The sequence below is a fragment of the Coniosporium apollinis genome (assembly GCF_000281105.1).
Source record: "Coniosporium apollinis CBS 100218 chromosome Unknown supercont1.7, whole genome shotgun sequence".
Taxonomy (NCBI): Eukaryota; Fungi; Ascomycota; class Dothideomycetes; genus Coniosporium; species Coniosporium apollinis.
Window position 1 is genome coordinate 93,106 of NW_006913269.1, and position 19,216 is coordinate 112,321.

Genomic DNA, 19,216 nt, shown 5'->3' on the forward strand with positions numbered 1-19,216 from the left:
TGAGCTCGAAGCACATATGGTTGCATATAGGGTATGGGAATAGACTCTCATGCTGTATGGTTGCTTCAAGAGCGGCTGTATAATGGAACGCGCTCGCTGCCGCCACGAAGGCTTTTGGCCCGCGTACCAGGAGGTCATGCTATGTCAAACGCTTTGCACAGAAATGTAGGGAGCCTTGAGAGCAGCTGAATATCAGATCCAAACTTTTCTTTACTTTTACTATATACAATCTTACGACCCATTCACCTCTCCCTCCCCCGGGTTCCTCCCCAACTCCGTCTCCCTAGGCGCCAACGTCATCTTCAGCTGCGGCAACGCCGCCCTCGCCGCCTGCCGCGCCAGCTGCGCAAGCAGCGCATCCTGAATCACTAGCGCAGCCATCGCCTCCACAATCGGAATCGCGCGCGGCACAACGCACGGATCATGCCGCCCCTTCGCCTCCAGCACGCCATCTTCCTCGCCGTACGTCGCCGTCTGTTGCGGCTGGCCGATTGTTGAGGGCGACTTGAAGCCGACGGTGAAGTAGATGTGCGCGCCGTTGCTTATCCCGCCCTGGATGCCGCCGGAGTTGTTCGTCTTAGTCGTGAGTCTTGGCTTGTTTTTCGCTTTCGCCTCGCCGTTTGGCCCAGGTGGGATCGGCGGCGCTTTGATGAAGGCGTCGTTGTGGATCGAGCCGGGGACCTGGCATCCGCCGAAGCCGGAGCCTATCTCGAAGGCCTTGGTCGCGGGAATGCTGAGCATGGCGTGCGCGAGCGAGGCCTCCAGCTTGTCGAAGCAGGGCTCGCCGAGTCCGACGGGGCAGTGCCGGATCACGCAGGTTACGGTCCCGCCGATGCTGTCTTGTGCGTCGCGGTATTTGGCTACGAGGGCTTCCATGCGTTTGGAGACTTCGGCGTCGGGACAGCGGACGGGGAGGTGGTTGTCTACGTCTGTTCGACTTATTGTGTCGATTAGGGAGAGGAATTCGGGGTTTGTGGATGCGGTGGGGTAGGTGGGTGTCGGTGGGAAGAGATATTCGTTGCCGATGGAGGAGGTGAAGGCTACGATTTCGACGCCGAAGGCGTCTTCAAGGTATTTCTCGGCTATGCAGCCTGCTGCTACACGGCCTGCGGGAGATTGTTAGCCACTGCTGGGGCAGCCCGGGTAGTATATAGGCCACAGCGAGTGGAGCGTACCTATTGTTTCCCTAGCACTACTCCTGCCGCCTCCCGAGCTAGCCTTTACCCCATATTTAAGCAAGTATGTCAGGTCTGCGTGTCCCGGTCTAGGGTACATATCCATAGTACTATTCCCATAGTCCTTCGGTCTCTGGTTCTCGTTCATGATGCGCAGTCCTATCGGTGTTCCCAGCGTGATTCCATTTTCCGTACCGGATTGTATCTCCACCCGGTCTTTCTCATCGCGGGGAGTCGTTATAGCGCTCTGGCCTGGTCTTCGCCGCGTCAATTGAGGTTGTATATGCGCTTCGGTAAGTTGCATTCCGGGAGGGCAGCCGTCGACAATGACACCGACGGAGAGGCCGTGAGATTCGCCATAGCTGGCCACAATTAGCTTGGTTGGAGGAGCAGAGGAGGTAGGACCTCTTTACGTGGTGACTTTGAAGTACTCGCCGAAAGTAGACCCCATGGCGCTGGTGCTGTGCTCTGCTTACTTCAACAAGAACTGGTGTATTTCTTAGTTTCTGCTTCGCCCTTCTGGCTCGGGCAAGCTTTTCGGTGGAACTGAGGGTCTGTATACGGATTGAAGTGGTGACAAGCCGATTGCGCGCAAAAGCTCGAAATACCCAAGAAAGTTTGCGGTGACTCCGTCATCCGATTCTCGGAGGTCCCCATTATCGATAAACAAGGCCAAGAGCTCCGCCAGACGAGGGGCGGAAGGTTGGCTGACGGGCGAGTTGAGGATTCCGCCCCCATGGCACGCCGATCTATCAGCCACGTCGTCCCTTGCAGCTTCACTCGTTCATGCCCGGATATTTTTTTACTGTCGTACGTTTGGCGTCGGACGCAGAAGAGAAACTTGGCGGCGGGGTCAGACAATGTACTTGTAGCACAACATTGCTGCGTCGAAGCATGAAACCTGCTGTGCGTTACCACGTCAGCCTCAGCTCCACATATAAACATCTCTATTAGGTCTTCCTGCACCCTCATAATGCTCAGTACTAGCTCGCCATAGCAATCGTTACCTCCATTAAATCGCTTGGTGCTTGAACAGCCGACTCTCCATTTTAGTCTACACCCCCCGTGGGCCTCCTAAACTCACGCTGTAGCCAGCCCGCTTTCCCAACGCGACACGCCCTACAAAACACGCGATATTCAACAGCCCGGCAGGCCATCCATCAGCCCTCTGAGCCATGCGCGCTCAAATAGTCCAGCGCCTCCGTGGCTCCTCCCTCAGTGCCGTTCCCCCTCCTCGAGCCTCGTCCGACTACTCCACCGGCCTAGCAAGCGCTGCCGCAAGCATACTCTATCGCTCTCCACTGCCCTCCAGATCCGGCCTTCCTATCTATATACTCAACGCTGCCGCGTTTCCAGACTCTCAAGAAGCGGACTACGACGCGCTTCTCCCCTACGTCTTGGCCAGGCTACCTGGGGAAGATGAGCTGATCAACGGGAGAGAGTATGAAGTGGTATTCCTCGCTGGCGGGAATCCAGAGAGCGCGACTTCTCAAAGGAAGTCTAGGCCGGGATGGGGCTGGTTTGTCCAGGCGTACCACGTGCTCAGCCGGGCGATGAGGAAGAGGCTGCAGAAACTGTACATTGTGCATGAGAGGAGCTGGGTCAGGGTCCTGGTGGAGATGTTCAGCACGATAGTCAGCCCGAAGTTCAGGAGGAAGATCGTACATGGTAAGGCCGGCGGCATTCTCAGCAGACAGCACACCCCGTTAGCGCCATTACAGATTGCTCTGTTGAACTGGTACTAAAGTACTCCGCCCTGCAGTATCAACCTTGAGCGCTCTAGCTCTCCACCTGCCTATCGAGGACCTTCTTATCCCACCTTCAGCATATCTCCACGATCGAAGGCTGTCGCCCGACATCCATGCACCGTACGCCAGCGGGCGGCGAGCGTTCGCTGTCAAGCAACCATTCCCTACAAGCTCAGATGGCCAGACCCGGCTGCCTCGTGTGCTTAGAGAGACCACGACCTTCGTTCTAATGGAACCTAACATCAGAACGGAAGGCCTGTTCAGAATACCACCCCATGCTAAACTAAAGGGAATCCTCCGGGAAGCGTATGACAGGGGCCAGAAGTTTATCATCTGGAAAGACAACCACGTGACCTTCTGTGCGCCAGTGTCTCAGCCCTCGGTAGACGTGGCATCGGTCATCGACGAGGTTGATACTCGAGATGCGTATAGTGTCCCTCTGGCAGCAGGGCTAATTAAGTCGTGGTATGCGGAGCTCCGCGAGCCGTTGTTCCCACACTCAGCCTATCGAGACCTAAAAAACCAATTCGGAAATCCTCAAGAGTTACCAACATTCGACAGCCTCATAGGCCTGATATCCCCAAGTTCTGAGTGGTCTTGCCTGCCGAGTCTGTCACGTGAAATCATGGTCCGACATCTGCTGCCATTGCTATCCATCGTCGCGTCGTATGAAGAACACAGTAAGATGACGCCTCAGAACCTAGCGGTTTGCTTTGCTCCCGCCCTACTCTGCGGACCGGACCAGTTGGAAGACGCCAAGACATCTTCGATCTTGCGCCGTATCTTGACGGCGGCCATCGAGTATTGGCCAAGTGGACTTCGCGATGCTTGTGGAGTTGCGGAAAACGCCCTTTGGAAAGATCTGCAACCACCAGCAAACCCAGCGGACTACGAGGACCCGCTGGAGGATGCACGAGGCTCGAGTGCTCAGGAGAGAGAAAAGAGCGCCGTGGACTCGGTGCATGAGCAGTTCACAGGCATCGTGCTCGAAGACAATGATTCCCCAGTACAGGCGCAGATGCCGCCTCCGCTACCGCCTCGACCCAGAGCATCAGAAGATACCGAGCCAGCTGCATCATTATCACGTTGGCCGCAGAATCCGATGTCCGAACCATCATCACCGTTGACAGCAGACGAGGGCGCAACAAAGCGGAAGCCCGCGCCGCCAGTCATGGTCCCGCCGCGTTACTCAACCATCATGGCAGAAGACACAGACAGCATGGCCGAGTCGCCAACCAGTTACGCTGGGGTGGCCGACGGCTTTGCTCCTCCTCGGCGCTCAGGCTGGTCGCTCGACGAGAAAAAAACAGACATGAACAACGCTGAAGGTGGCACAACTTCTTCTCCCCTATCGCATCATTTCTCCTCCGCCACCTCCCCCGAGTCTTCTCCTCAACTATTCATGCCGAAGCGCAAAGCCCTGACCGCTGAGCAGATCGGTAACGCGGAGCCGAATATCCCCGCCTCGACCACACGGCAGCAGCAGTCGTTCTCTGCAGCCGTCCGTGCCGTGAGCGGAATGATCGATGTTCATGGGCCCTTAGGTTCGTTGAAGAGCACGGATAGAGCAGTTGGTTCGCCTGAACTCACAGACACCGCGAGGAAACTAGTACGCCCGTCTCGCATACGGCGATCGTCCTCCTGGTCTTCCTCGCCAAGTTCGCGCTCCATCTGGCCGGTCCAGCCACTGCATTCGCCTCCTCCTCCGGTACCAGTAACTGCGCACCCGTCCAGCCCTCCGTCGACGCCGCCTTCGCTATCGACCAAAAACGCCGTCCTACCATCAAGGGAACCACAGCAGCCCCCGGAAAGCGACGGACAGGCGCGGAAGCTGTCCCTAGGGAAGCTTGTACTCCGCAAGCCGCCTGTTGACGACCTGCGTCGGCTTTACGAGGAGAGAGCTGGGGCGGTCAAGAGACTTGCTGGGATGGGGAGGAAGAGGGGGTAGTGTCAGTGGCTAGGGGGAGTCGGAGGCGCTTTGTATCAGAGAACCCGAAGCCAGAGTGAGAGGCTTTCGAACGTCCCTGCGGGCTTCACTCGTGGGTGTATAGCTCAGTGATGCATCCAAGCCGATCGGGGTTTGTTCCACTTATGCGAGACGCGTTAGTGAGGCCAGGAATGGGACGGTGATCAAGAGACCGCCTGAAGCGGCGCTCTAGGTGGTTATACTAGAGTCATAGACACGGTAGTGAGGGGCTGGGAAGGCCGGCTTGCAAGGCCAATATTGTACTAGCAGCAAAAGCTGTCGCATCATGAGCCATCACGGCCAGCCTGTAATAACTTATATGGAGTATACAATCATGAGCCATGCTTTTCATTTGCGCCAGGCAGCAACAGTGCCTTTTCCTTACAGCAGGATGCCTTTCGACTAGTAATGATGTTGGCTGCAGAGTCATTCCTCCCCACGCAGTCCCTTTCTGCCTATATCCAATAGTTTCCCGGGTATCATGATGGCATATACAGTAAACTTAACAAGCGAGCGAAACGTACACTGGAGATGTTTATATGACGGCAACGGAGGGCGGATCTGGCTCGCCGTATAGCCGGAACTGGACGAAGATGGTGGCGTCTTCGACCATTGTGCCAAGTGAACCGATGAGCCATGGGAGGGTAGTCAGTATGTACTCCTTCTCGAGGGAGTGGAAGATGATCTGGTGTTGTTGGTCAGCTGGGAGCAGAGCGAGAGCGATTCGCGTCAGACTTACCCCTGCGCCATATGTCAGGTTGCCTAGCAGCGACAGCATGAAGAAGAGTAGCGACAAGCCCTCGCAGGACTTTTCGCGGTAGTTCTTGATGATTTGCGGTATACGGGCGCTGGACGAACGTCAGCAATCCATGCAAGCTACAAAGCTTCCAAAGGTAAAGGGGTTTGATGCTTACCCAAGATAGCACACCGCGCTCGCATATCCCAAGATCTGCGCCCCCAGCGCCATCTCCGTCGGGCCATCCGCGTTATCCGTGGGCGTGGGTTTCCACACGCCCGACCTCCACGCAATCGCCCACCCCGCAGCGCCAACCACGCATATGCCCACAATACTCAGCGCATTCCTGACCCAGTCGCTCATGCCGCCCTCCTCCTCCCCAGCCTCCAGCAACGAGCTCTCCCTCCGTCGCCTCGACGCCGCCGAGCTGCGTCGCCTCTGGCTCCCCGGCAGCCCCATACTCCTAGCCTCGCTGTTGCGGCGGCTCAGCAGCGGCTCCTCCTCGTCGCTCGCATCGCTGAGCGCCGCGCTCCGCTTCCTCCTCCTCTCCCTGCGCGCGTTGACCAGGTTGTAGTACAGGCACTGCGAGATGAGCACCAGATCCGCGAAGCAGAAGTAGATGGCCAGCGCGATCACCGTGGGCACCAGCCCGGCCCAGATGGCCCCGGCCAGGTTGGTGATGTCGCCGATGAACCAGACGATCAGGAAGGCGAGGGATATGCCCTCCGCGGAGCCTTGGCGGTAGTTTTCGATTAGCTGGGGGACCTGCAGCGTGTCAGTGGGTGGTGTACGGAAGGGGCATTGGAGACATTGGCCCGCTGGGGGTGCTCTTACCAGGAGGAATATCCACGAGGCTAGCGATATGGAGCCGAAGACGCCGGAGAGGGCTTCGTGGGGTGTCAGCTGCACGCTTTGCGCGAGAGCGATTGGGGCGGCCATTGTTCGTCGCTGAGATGTGTTGCGCCTGAGACTTCGAATGGCGGCAGTCAATTCTTAAGGAGAGAGGAGGAAAAGCTATTCCCAGCCTCGGTTGGAGTCACGGATTTATTGTTTGAAAGATGACGCAGAGCGCGGCTCCGGGCAACCCCAGCGGAGAAAAAGAAGTTTTCAAGGGACCCGGTGCGCTAGCCGTTCCCCAACGCGGCAGCCATTGACAAGCTAGTCCAATATTCGTTAGAGGCGATGCAGGGCTAGAATCCCGCCGATATGGGCCCCATGAAACATGCCGAACTGCAGCTTTGTTCACGTGTTTGTGCTGCTAGACACGTAGCAAAGCTATGAAGGAGCGTAGAAGAAGTAGCCACAAACGATAGACTAAACCAAGAGACATTGTTGAGGGTAAGTATAGAACTCAGCTGGCCAGGTCACGCGCGACTCGCAGCGGCGAAGTAACGTTACAGGATGATTACAACACTAATGTATCGGCGAGGCAAGTAAAACGAGTAGTATTCGGTCTAATACTGCAGCACAAAGCCCTATTTGATGGCATGTTTGAAGCTAAAAAATCTAGGGCTCGCCTTCTAGATGCGTCCCACACATGATGAACGCTCCACACCACCCACAACACCCTTCGAGGTAATCAACCATCGTAGCGTAAACGGACCACTATGGACCCACCCCAGAATGAAAAGGGCACATCAACTTCCTTGGTAATCCATGAACGGATCGAACCAGTCATCAGTCGAGAAGTCCAACCCAACCAGCTCCTGCAGCGAGTTGTGGCGCACATAGTTAGCGTCAGGGTCGGCGTTAGAATCCGTATGGGTAGGCCGCAGCAACGGCGGCGGTTGGTACGGGAATGGTGAAAACAGATCGTTTGTCGGTAGCTCGAAACGCTGCACTTTTCTACCTTGGTCTTCTGGGTCCGATAATCGTCGCCTTTTCAGCCCTCCGGTGGAGTCTTGCGGAGTATCTGCTCGCTTCTTCTCGGGCAGATACGTCACGGCTTGAGCACCCTCGTGGAAGTCAAAGTCGGGAAGTACTGGCCCGTTGCTATAGAGTGCACTCTCGACTTCGTGTGGTAGGGTGATGTTCCACTTTTGGACGAGGCCTGCAATGATGTTTAGACTGGCGGCAGCCCACCGGATTTTGTGGCAGAGGCCGTGGAAAACCTCGCAGGCGGTTTTCAGGTGCCGCGTGCTGGCTGGCAGGTTGATGATGTGAATGGTGCAGGCCACAAGAAGACAATGCACATGGAAAGTGCAAAACCCCGTAAGATCGTAGACTCGGCGGTGTTGATCGAGCATGTCTGAAATAACGTCTGCAGATTGTCTGCAGATTTGGCTGGGACGAATGTCTGATTCGGTAAATTGGGCCCTAAGGAAGGGTCGGAAGAGGAGTAGGACAGCCGCGTGATAATACATGCTTAAAGAAGCTGTTAGAAGATGGTTGGTCCTGCTGGAAGCGATTCAAGACTATACTCACTGGAGACATAGAACATGCGCTGGTGCATCCTCGCCAACCGTCAGAATTGCAGGGAGAGTCTCGTACCAATGCAGGTATTTGTTGTACTCATTTAGAAGGAGACTGCCGCTGATTGGCTTAGTAGGAGCGAAGAACATACGCAGCGTAGAATTGATGATCTTTGACAATGCAGCAAGTGCATGGAAAGTAGACGACCTTGCCCCAGGCATCGACGGTCGAGCAACACCGGCTGGGGCCCAATCTTCTTCATCACGCGCGTAGCTGGTTGATGGGAGGTCTACTGTGATGGCGTTTGTAGGGATATGCGGCAAACGTCCAAGGGTGAACCCAGTGAGTCTTTTGACAGCCGGTGTTAGTGTCACGAGCAGAAATGATGGAGTACATGAAGAGGGCAAGTTGAGAGCTTACTGGTCGGTGATGAAACAACCCCAGAACGCATGCAGACGCGCCTGTTGATCCATTTCTGCCTCTTCTGTGCGGTTTTCAGACCGTTGCTTGTCGCTCCGTAGATGCAAGCTGACGTCTAAAGCCATGCGCGAACTTCGTCCGCTGTATAGCCACATTGAACTCAACCGGCCTTCACTCTCTTCGACATGAGAGAGCAGCGAGAGAGCGGCTATGCTTGGAACGCTTGAAACACGCACTTCGTTGACCAGCCGGATAGATTCGTCGTAAAACGCACGCCCGGTCCTGTGTGCCTGATGCCTGTCGGAAATGAGAGCGCCGGTTGCGCAAATGGCATTAACAAGGAGCTCCGAGCAGTGCTTCGTCCGCCCGGCTGTCATGTCTTTGCGGAAGAGGTCTTCGCGAAAGCCTTCAAAGAGTGGATGCTGCCATGCGAAATACATGGATAGCAAATGATCGATAAGCTCAACGTCATCTGTGACTTTGGTCCACGGTCCCGTTGTGAAAAGGCTAGGGGAAGCTGGAGCTTGACCGAGTCCGGTGGTGGAAGGTAGAGAACCCTTTACCAAGCCAAAGAATCCTTGATTCGAAAGCGAGAATTCCGCTTCTATGTGAGGCGTCCCTTCGACGTCTGGCTCGCTTATAGGCTGGTGTAACGATGCTGCACGATCTTCCGCAAGCACTGAAGGCAAATCTGTTCCCGAGCGGAGCCGCCGCATGATCTCGTCTATTTCTTCAGGTGAGGATATTTTTATCGTCTGAAGAAGATGCTCATACTGTTGAACCGAGGGCGCGAGTGAAGCGTCTTGCCAGGCAAAGGTACCTATAAAGCTTCAGCGTGTCCACCGCATTGTCTGATACCCGTCGGAGGTCCACTGACTCTCTGTGATCTTACCCGCACTGCCCGCAGAGACCGGACGGTAGCCATTCGCGCCAGTTCCACCTGAGGATTGAGCCGATGGTGACTGCGGCGAATAAACAGGTGCATTACCAGTGGCCCTCAAACGGCATAGAGCCTCTGCGGCGGAATGCTCATTAGAGCACTTGAGCGCATCGATGATGGAGAGCAGGGCTCCTATTTCTTGCTCCAGCCTCTGTTGCTCAGATCTCACGTAATTCAAGCTTCTCTCTTCGTCCACCATGTCGTAGTGGCATTGTGCATCTCTGGCCAGGCACTGCGAGCAAGCCGGTTTGTGGCCGTCACACTAAGCCGTAGACGCATGTCAGTCATACACGGCAAGTCGAGTTGTAGTAACGATGGGCCACCTTTGTCTTCCGGTTTCGGCATGGCAGGCAGGCCACGATAGTTATTTTTCCCCGTTTCGCATATCTCTTCTGGGTTGGTGGCGGCTCCGAGGGTTGCTGTAATGGAAGGGTCGGGAGGGGGAGAATTGGTCTGCTCATAGCGGAGTTGGACGAGGTATAACCGAGTAAGAAGATGCGTGTGGGTGGGAAGACTTAGGACAACCTAAGAACGAGCCGTGAAGATGTTAAAGTGGCGGCGGGGGCGGCGGAAGGCCTGGCGGCAATGGGCCATTGGGATAGGGAGTTGCTTAGGTAAGGTGGCAGAAAATCACAGTGATAACTTCTGGGACGGGCCTTAGGGTCACCGCTCAGCGCCCCACAGCACCTTGATGATGTAGAGCCGCCGAACACGGCCGGCGGGTAGTTGAAGACGCGTGTGTATCGGAAGACGTAGGACGACGTAAGAACGAGGTTGTGGAAAAGCATAACTACCTAGGTAGGTAGCGCAGCCGCCCCAACGCGGCAAGCCATCGAAGATCGAAGCGCTAGTACGGTCTGGGTAGAGGTGGTGCAGGGCTGGACTCCCGCCGACATGGGTCGTCGTGGGATTTGACGGACTCGGGCTTTGTTGGCGTGTGCTCATGGTGCAATTTGCTGCGACATCACCGGGTAAAGGGGGCCTCATGTTGCACAGGAAGGCTGATAAAGCGAATGAGAAATCAGCTGAGCTTGACAGGAAACAGCCACAGGCCGAAGTAGCATGGTGCCTGAATGTTATCTGCATGATTTGCTAGCGCCCGGTGCTTTGATGTTGCACCGCCTATTTTCGGCATCTCGTGTTCGGCGTGTCGGCGGGTCGGCGGAAAAGGGCCTTCGCTCGCGGGCCTGCCGAATGAAACCTGTTCCACAACCACCTTACCCATCCACCCAACCACTCACCTCGTACATACACTGTCACCGCTTTCTTGAACACTCGTTTGACTCCTACTCTGTATTTCATTGTAACTACCTTCTGACCCTGTCGTTTGTGTCTTCTTTCCTGCGTCTCCTGTGAATACTGAGACTTTTGCCCTGCTTCAACATACAACCTCGACGCAAGCGCACACGAATATTGCGACCGACTGACAGCCGTCAACATCGTACACAAGATGATGTCGACACGGAGGCTTACATCATGGCTCCTGACAATCTTCATCCTCGTCGCCCTCGCAACCGCCTCGGACACTGAAGATGTCTTCAAGAGGCTTGAAGGCGACATTTTCAGGCGACAGAACACGCCAGCCGGCACGGGAGTCACGTCAAACAGCTCACAGCCACCAAGTTCAACACCAGACACCTCGACTGCTCCGCCAACATCGTCTACACCACCTCCTGAAACCTCAACACCGCCGCCCGAAACCTCCACGCCTCCTTCAACCAGCGACCCCGCTACGAGCACACCACCCCCCTCCTCACCCTCAGAAACTCAGCAACCAACCTCTTCGCCCTCCCCCTCGCCCTCCCCCTCACCCTCACCTACGACAGAACCGCCCAACACCAGCGCCTTCGCAACCTCGACGCGCAGCACCGTGATTGAGAGCGTCTCAACCGCCGTCATAACCTCCGACGGCAACACCGTCACCTCGCTCGTAACCGCCTCGAGCACGGCTGTGGAAGAAATCTCCTTCTTCACCTCCGCGCTCGTCGCCAGCACAACCGAGCCCTTCACTAGCACCTTCGTGACCACCATCAACGGCTCCCCCGTCACCTCCGCCATCACATCGTCGCGCGTCGTGGCCACAACCACTGGCTTCGCGACCATCACCTCGACGCCGCGCCTCGGGAACCAAAATCCCGACGGCAGCTCCTCTGGGCTTTCCTCGTCCTCCAAGAAAATCATCGGCGGCGTGGTCGGTGGCATCGGCGGCGCGATTCTGCTGGGCGGCATCGCGCTGGTCGCGTGGCGGCTCAGGAAGAAGCGGGCGGCTGTTGACGACGACGACGATAACCTGACGGGCAGCACGGCCATGGGCGGGACGGATTATGCCGAGGTGAAGAGGAATAGTGTGGGCGGCGCGCCGGCCCAGGGGACACCATTTCAGAGTACCCTGGATCAGTACCATACGCCTGGGCGGACAGCGAACGCCGGGACCAACTTCTGAGTCTTGTCCCGGTAGGATGGAGAGGTTTGGGATGGGTTCTTTGAGAGCATCTTTTAGCGAGCGTGTGTTTCTGGGTAGGTAGGAAGGTGCTGGGTTAAGTTGGTTTTTGTGATATGATCCACGGTCTTTACATACTTGATACTACGTCTGGGCAGGCTGCATTGGTGGTGTTGGGGACTACTCCTTGCTTCAGGGTTTTCACTTCGAGTCTATGAGGGAGACTTTTGTCGCTGTTATCATAAACCTCTTTAACTTGTTCAAACACGTTTATAGACTTATTCTTCTGCGGTTACCAAAACATGTTGCTGAATTGCGTGATCTTTTTTGATTGGTGACCTAGGATTTGTGTGGTATGGCCGAAACCCCATTCGGAGCACTTCAGTTTCCTGTGTTGCTGGTCTTGTCCGTTGTATGTGTTAAACTGAGAACAAGTCTTCTGAATGGATAACTCGGCTTCTGTCTCTTACGGTCCGGCGCTCTGCTTCTGGATCTCTCTCTGCTGCCGCAAACGCCTCAAGTGGTTCAAAGTTTTAAAACTATGACGGCAGCGCTTTGTCTGTAGACCATGGCAAATACAAACCGCTCGCTCCGCTCAATACTTGGGCGTCTGCTAGGCTCAAAACGGCAGTTGTGACATATAACGCTGCCAGACGGTACGGATTGCATGGTCTGGCTGAGCTCGTAGAGTGCGAGGTAGAAGAGTATGATTATGATGGACTGTACGATCTCCTCGATCTTTTCGAGAGAACTTTCCAGATCCACCCGAGGAACGACGCGGACTTCTTGGAGTATGTCGAAGAGAAAATCCGGACTTGGCTTGGGGAAGCAGAGCCAACTCCGGATTCTCCAACACCTGAAAAGTTCTTGGACTGCATTTGCGAGTTGGCACAGCTTGACCATGGTCTGAAGCGCAGGATGGGAGCGGCATTTCTCGAAAAGCTGGTAGGTGAAGCCAGTAAAACCAGTTCGTCCGGAGAATCTACTTCTAAGAGATGTTCTTGTCTTGCCTACAATGAAGAACTGGCCCATTGCGAGGAGGTTGACCACCACGAAGAACTCGTAGACGACGAGTCTTTGCCAGACGAAATATTCTGCGACGAGTGAACTGTTCACGGAGGATGGATACCTCACGGATGGCGAATCACCCTGGGCGATGAGATGCAGGCGGGAAACGATGTAAAGTATGGAGAGCAACCCTTCCTGAGCGGTTTGGCATGATTACTGGACCAGTCTTTCGGTGTTCTTCGCCAAATCTACAGATAACTACTTACAACGGATTCCAGGACGGATTGGAAAACTGTATAACTCCACGCTGATCTTCCTTCGGTTTGAGCATGCGGAGCAATTGGGCAGCGACGGATGTCTAACTTGTGAAAGGGACCGTACGGTTTAGACGAGGGTTAGTTGTTGGGAGTGCTCAAGGTTTGTGATGTTACGCATCCTGTATCCGATGAGATCAGCACAACTTGATGGTCGTAATGCTTGTTACCTTGTAATCACTGAGCAGACTATGGCGCTCTACACTGTTAGATCTCCCTACTCTTGATTCTTGTGTCAGGGAAGCAGTGGTGAGCGAGTGATTTAATACTAAGGAACAGAATTACTCTCCCATCTTCTCTGCAAAGCAGCTATAAGACTCAGTGATCGTGTAGGCATGATGTTGAATTCTTTACACATATCCATGTAGCTAGTCTCGCGTGAGATGAGAAGTAGTTGTATGACAGCGAAGGAAGCCTCTCTTAGAGGCAGCAACGGCAAAGATTGAGCAAGAAATCGTAAGTGGAATGGCGCTGTTGTTGTAAAAGTTTTTGGAAGACAGTGAGAGCACAAGCTTGGAACGCTTCTCATTACAAGTGGCTGGACAGAAGGCACCAATATCGGAACAGAGCATTGTGCAGATAAACAAGTCGACAAGGTATACAGAATGCGCATAACTACAACTACTCTAACTACAACCCACCACCGCGCTCGTCTCGAGTCCGTCACACTCCCCTACAGCTGATGCGCGCATAACAACATTCCGTCCCATCTTCTTCAGCAAAATTAACCCCAAACCAAGGGAAACACATAGATCTGTACGCCTAAAGCGAACCCAAGAACCTCGTCGCCCTCGAGAGGGCTCAATAGTCGGGATTAGAAAGGCGAAGCCATTGAACTTCTTCTCGGTCACTCGGGAATGTGGAAAGTCTACTGCTGTGTAAAGACTACCCAAGGGTATTTGGAGACCGGTATTGGTATCATGAGGAAGAGAAGAGGAGTGCGAGGTGGGTGCAGAGTTTTGACGGAGATGTGGATTAGGTAAGCGGGCTAGCGCGAGGAGTAGGGCCTGAGGCGCCAAGGCATCAAAGCTGCTCAAGTTATTAGTATGAGAAGCTTTATTTGAGAACCCATTTCTGCGGGATAAGAGGAGGTAGGAAGCGCGATGTACTCGCTATGTACTACAGGCAGAGAGTGACGGCTACTCAGAATATATATATCGGTTATCTTTTCGCAATTGACGTTTCGTTTTCACCGTACCTCTACTGTATTAGCACAGTGACTAATTGCCTTTCAGCCTGTTAGCTGTATCGGGAAAAAAGCAGCAACCTCATGGCCCTATCTTTTTACAGCTAATCTCTTCAGAAACAGCAAAAACTTATCTCTAAGAAACCCCCAATGTCTTCAACCAACGCGCCAGGTCATCTCACCCAGCGCGGTATATTGACAAAGTGGGTTTTTTGGACTTCCAAACGTCGAAGCACGGGGTTTGAACTAGCTGTTACTTTTTTTTCAGTTTGAGACTGCTTTCCGGCTAGACCATATGAGCTATGAGTGCAAATCCGATTAGAGCTATCTGTATTGTTCCTGATTCTTAATAGCAGGCACGGGCTTCAGGATTAGAAGACATCGCTGTCGAGGGGTTGCTTGTCGGGGTCTGGGACATCAAACTCTCATCAGCGGAGAGAAAGGAGAGAAGGACATGAGAGACAAGTAATGCTATGTGATTTCCTAGACACCATGCAATGCTTTACACGAGCAAACCCCCCCTCATCTCCCTCCCTTCTCATGACCCGTTGGACTGACGCTACTTCCCCCACTGTTACCTAGCTTAGCCTCCCCCTTCCGATCGACGTCATCCTCATCATCGCTATCACCGCCGAGACTGTACCTCTCCCTCCCCATCTCCCGATCCCTCCCCCTCAACCGCTCATTCTCCTCGCCCAGATCGTCAAGATCAAAGTCGCCGGCCTCAACATCCCTCTCCGGCCGCTTGTGCCTAAAACTCTCCAACCCCACTCCTCCCCTCGGTCCGTCCCTCCTCCCAGCCATGCCATTCGCCTGCTCCGCCCCGAACAGTCCCTGATACCCCGCGCCCCTCCTCCTCCTTCTGTCTCGCCAGACATACCATCCCCAAGCCCCCGCGGCAATAATCACGACCACAAGCGCCACCTCGCCAGACTTATAGTACGCCCTCCACGTGGCCTCCTGCTCCTTTTTCCTCTGCGCCTCCTCCGCAGCCGTGCTGTTCGGATGTCCGCCCACCGCCACCAAGGGGCCCTTCTCGCCATCGATGCGGCTGTCCGTCGGCTTGCCGCCCACGCTGTCGATGTTGACGCCCATGAACCTGTCCAGCATGTCTCTTGTCCGCCGGGGGTAGTCAAACGGCACCATGTGCGACGAGTTGTAGAACAGGATATAGGTCAAGTTTCTTGCTTCCTGGTAGATGCCCGCCGGCTCGCCTTCGAAGGTCCAATCGCGCCGCGGCGCCCACGTGCCGGGGCTCAGCTCGAAGCCCTTGCCGTCGTTCCACGAGAGGTTGTTGATCAGGTCCTCCGTGCCGAGGTGGTTGCATATCATGTCTTTGTCGCCGGAGAACAGCACCACCGGGATTTCTTCCAGGATGCTCGGCAGCAGCGTGACAGCGGGCTTGGAGTGCTTCGCGCGAAACGCGCTGCCAACCTGCCCATTGCACTCGACCCAGCCGCTGCGCTTATCCGGATCGACGTGCAGCGCGTTGATGACGTCCTTGCGGCGCAGGTACGGCGTCACTTGCGCAAGGTCTGGGGGCCAGTTCATGCCGCACGACGGGTAGGTGTCGCGCAGGCGGACGTCGTACATATTCACGCACTCGGCGGTGCCGGAGTGGCCTTCGCGCGAGGCTTTGAGGATCCGCTGGAGGATGTCTTCGCACTCGTGGGTGTCGACTTTGTCTTTGGCGCCGTTGTTGAGCAGGTTCGTGCAGACGGCTTGCTGGCTTTCGACGGCTTTGGCGGCGTCGCTGCCGGCTTGGAGCACGCCGGATTTGTAGGCGAAGGGAACGTAGGAGAGGTACTGGTCCGCGGGCGAGATCCAGCCGTTGCCAATCAGGAGGCCTTGGAGGTTCCATTTCTCGATATTCGGGCGCTTGTTTCGGTCGAGGATCGCGCGAGCGATGTAGGGGATGTGTTGGCCGGCATAGGACTCGCCTGCAATGTAAAGCTGATCAAGGAGTCAGTCTGAGGGTGGAACATATAGCGACAGTTCTATACTCACATCGTCATGCATGTAATCTGGGAAGAGCGCAAAGAACTTCTCCAAGAAGATAACGAACTGATCCGCCATCTCCTGCAGCTCGTGTAGGAAGCTGTCTGTGTCCACATAGCTGAACCCAGTGCCAACCGGGTTGTCCACAAACAACACATTCGCGAACTCATCCCACGATCCGGCATTGTACTCGAGATTGCCGTCCTTCTTAACCCTGTACGGGCCAAGCTCCATCATTGCGCCGTCCATTGAGCTGCAGCCGGGACCTCCATTGAGCCATATTACTGTCCGCTGTTTGTCCCCTATGTGTCTGTTCTGGAAATGCCAGAAGAAGAGGTGACCGTGGTGCTCTGGCGTGACCTCGATGTGACTGTTAGATGCCTCGCGTTAGCTTTGAACTTCGGCTCCCAGTTCATCGACTGTTCCAACTTACCCAGCATGCATTTTCAGCAGCGGACCTTCCGGTTGACCAGGCATCGAATGAACGAAGTAATCCGCTGCGGTCTTGTCTGCTCCGGCTATGGGCAGCCATGCCAGCGTTGTGAAGAGCGTCCATACCAGCGCCGTGACGCTGGCGCATAGGCGCCGCTTGGACGAAGGGGGTGTGAGGAATTGCATCGTGCCTCCGGATAGACAGGGGTTCGAAGTCCTGTCTGAGTGCGACGGTTGCCGCTAGGTATGCTCAAGTCATGGAAGAATCGCGAGTGTCGGAGGAGAGCCGCTGAGCAGAGACTAGGGGCGAGCTGCGGAACGAAAGACCAGGTGTTGGGTAGCTATTCCGCTGCGGCTCCGCGCCACTGTTGTACGGTTGGCACTTCTCCGGTGGGCGGAAGTCTGTCGTGCGTCGGGTGTTTTGAAGAGGCGTGGCCTGTTGAGAGGGAGGACAAGGGCGGCCTATTGAGGACCGCACAAGGGGGTTGCTGGCGATGGAGGACGGCTAACAGTACATAGTACGTGATAAGGACTGGCAAGAGGTGATTCAGTAGTAGGATGGGATGTTCAGAGGCCACGAATTCCTGGGGCTGCCCATGTCTCCCGGCTGGCTGGCTGTCGTTTTCGAGGCGTGGTCCGCGCCCTCAGCTCCCGACGCTACGAAGCTTGGTTCAGCCGCTTCGGGCTTTGTTGGTGGTGCATCACTTCCTTCGGGCTACGAGTAGGTATTTCATTCCATGTCTCCCTCCAGAGGCCTCGATTGCTTACACGTCAGACTTCTGCGAGCCACTCTCCGTACCGCAATAAGACGCTACTCGGCATGGACTGAAGCTGTCGCCAACCCGCAAGATAAAGTGCAGTCCTACATCTCCCGCTCCCGCGATCCGTACCTAAACCTCTCTATCGAGCATTACCTGCTTCAGAAATCCCCACCAGACTCCACCATCCTGTTCCTCTATACCAACAGACCATGTGTCGTCATAGGCCGCAACCAGAACCCATGGCTGGAAGTCAACCTCGCTCTTCTTCAGGCCGCAAAGGACAGCCCTGGAAAGCCGACAGAACCGCCGGCACTGGGCAGCGTTGACCTGGTGCGACGGCGGTCTGGAGGCGGTACTGTCTTTCACGATGAAGGGAATGTCAATTGGAGCGTCATATGCCCACCAGCTACCTTCACGCGAGACAAGCATGCGGAGATGGTAGTCCGGGCGCTCCGCGCTCTTGGAGTGGATCGAGCGCGTGTCAATGAGAGACATGACATTGTGCTGGACCAAGGTGTGCGAAAAGGGGCCGTTGACGAAGAAGATACGCACCGGACGCCGTATACGTCTGAGGCTTCCTCACATAAGCCGCGCCCGCTGAAAGTCTCCGGGTCGGCATACAAGCTGACCCGGACGAGAGCGCTCCACCACGGGACGTGCTTGTTGTCATCGCCAAATCTCAACATAATTCCGGACTATCTGCACTCGCCTGCGAGGCCGTATATCAAAGCTAGAGGCGTTGAGAGTGTCAGTTCTCCTGTCGGTAATATCGGAATCGAGATTGAAGCGTTCAAAAGCAGCGTGCAAGAACATTACCAGAAAATGTACTATCCAGCTGATGCGAACGGGCATACGTCAACAGTCGTAGGAGAGGAACAACTGGACGTGGCTGATATCAGGGAAGGGTACGAAGAACTGAAAGTAAGTTTAGCGACAAAATCCATATGAGCTTATCTGATGCAGGCCTAGAGCCTTGATTGGACTTTTCTGCAGACACCACAATTCACTTTCTCAAGCCATCCGACGGAAGAGGATGACCGGAGAAGGCCTGACTTACCCGTAGCTGCTCGCGTGTACCTCAAGGTCCGCTTCGGCTCCATCACAGAGGAGTTCGTGGCTTTGGCCGATACTTCTTCATTGGCTGTCGATTCAGGTCACAAACTGCGACTGGACCTGCAAGACCAGAAGCTGCATGAGATACATGACTGGACTGCTGTAGTTGACAAAGCGTCCGGCCCCCACAATGCTAGGGCTGGATCTGCATTAGGCGCATGGCTTACGAGCATGTTCCCAAGGGTATAAGATTGCCGTCAGCACCGCTTCGATAGCACACATGGATTCTTCAACGCTGCGATTACCCGCTCACTAATGTTCAGAACGAAGCCGGTGTCATGAACGTCGGAATCTCCGGAGCCCTGGCCCCTGGAGTCTCAACCGTGCACGACAGCTCGGGAGGGCTGCAGAGCATCCAAGCTGCTCTTCCTGCGACGCTCGAAAAGGCCTTTTGGGTATAGCTCATTGGTTGGACTCGGCTGATTGTCTCGCTAGCCGACGATTATGCTTCTCGATTACTTGTAGGAGACACTCATAACGACGGGAGGAATACCGACGCTCCCCAGAGCGAATTTGTCGGAGTGCTTCTGTTAGACCTCTGTACTGATCCAGCTATGGACACATGTA

General features: G+C 55.2%; 7 protein-coding genes across 7 annotated transcripts; 3 read left to right on the plus strand and 4 right to left on the minus strand.

Annotated features, from left to right (window-relative positions):
- Positions 1–231: 231 nt before the first annotated feature.
- Positions 232–1,626, minus strand: W97_01921 (chorismate synthase; the record flags this gene model as incomplete). The annotated part of the gene is made up of 3 exons (XM_007779824.1): positions 232–1,106; positions 1,176–1,537; positions 1,589–1,626. The coding sequence occupies 3 exons, from the start codon at positions 1,624–1,626 to the stop codon at positions 232–234; spliced, it is 1,275 nt and encodes a 424-aa protein (XP_007778014.1).
- Positions 1,627–2,350: 724 nt separating this feature from the next.
- Positions 2,351–4,871, plus strand: W97_01922 (uncharacterized protein; the record flags this gene model as incomplete). Its single annotated transcript, XM_007779825.1, has 2 exons — positions 2,351–2,843; positions 2,938–4,871. 2 exons carry the CDS (start codon positions 2,351–2,353, stop codon positions 4,869–4,871), a joined length of 2,427 nt encoding a protein of 808 aa, XP_007778015.1.
- Positions 4,872–5,424: 553 nt separating this feature from the next.
- Positions 5,425–6,564, minus strand: W97_01923 (uncharacterized protein; the record flags this gene model as incomplete). The annotated part of the gene is made up of 4 exons (XM_007779826.1): positions 5,425–5,574; positions 5,629–5,737; positions 5,804–6,390; positions 6,460–6,564. The coding sequence occupies 4 exons, from the start codon at positions 6,562–6,564 to the stop codon at positions 5,425–5,427; spliced, it is 951 nt and encodes a 316-aa protein (XP_007778016.1).
- Positions 6,565–7,262: 698 nt separating this feature from the next.
- On the minus strand, positions 7,263–9,596 carry W97_01924 (uncharacterized protein; the record flags this gene model as incomplete). Its single annotated transcript, XM_007779827.1, has 4 exons — positions 7,263–7,989; positions 8,050–8,385; positions 8,458–9,277; positions 9,335–9,596. 4 exons carry the CDS (start codon positions 9,594–9,596, stop codon positions 7,263–7,265), a joined length of 2,145 nt encoding a protein of 714 aa, XP_007778017.1.
- A 1,251-nt stretch (positions 9,597–10,847) lies between these two features.
- W97_01925 (uncharacterized protein) lies at positions 10,848–11,840 on the plus strand (the record flags this gene model as incomplete). Its single annotated transcript, XM_007779828.1, has 1 exon — positions 10,848–11,840. The coding sequence occupies one exon, from the start codon at positions 10,848–10,850 to the stop codon at positions 11,838–11,840; it is 993 nt and encodes a 330-aa protein (XP_007778018.1).
- Positions 11,841–14,867: 3,027 nt separating this feature from the next.
- W97_01926 (uncharacterized protein) lies at positions 14,868–16,961 on the minus strand (the record flags this gene model as incomplete). The annotated part of the gene is made up of 3 exons (XM_007779829.1): positions 14,868–16,298; positions 16,353–16,713; positions 16,777–16,961. The coding sequence occupies 3 exons, from the start codon at positions 16,959–16,961 to the stop codon at positions 14,868–14,870; spliced, it is 1,977 nt and encodes a 658-aa protein (XP_007778019.1).
- Positions 16,962–17,512: 551 nt separating this feature from the next.
- Positions 17,513–19,050, plus strand: W97_01927 (uncharacterized protein; the record flags this gene model as incomplete). Its single annotated transcript, XM_007779830.1, has 3 exons — positions 17,513–18,457; positions 18,506–18,832; positions 18,913–19,050. The coding sequence occupies 3 exons, from the start codon at positions 17,513–17,515 to the stop codon at positions 19,048–19,050; spliced, it is 1,410 nt and encodes a 469-aa protein (XP_007778020.1).
- Between the last annotated feature and the right edge of the window lie 166 nt (positions 19,051–19,216).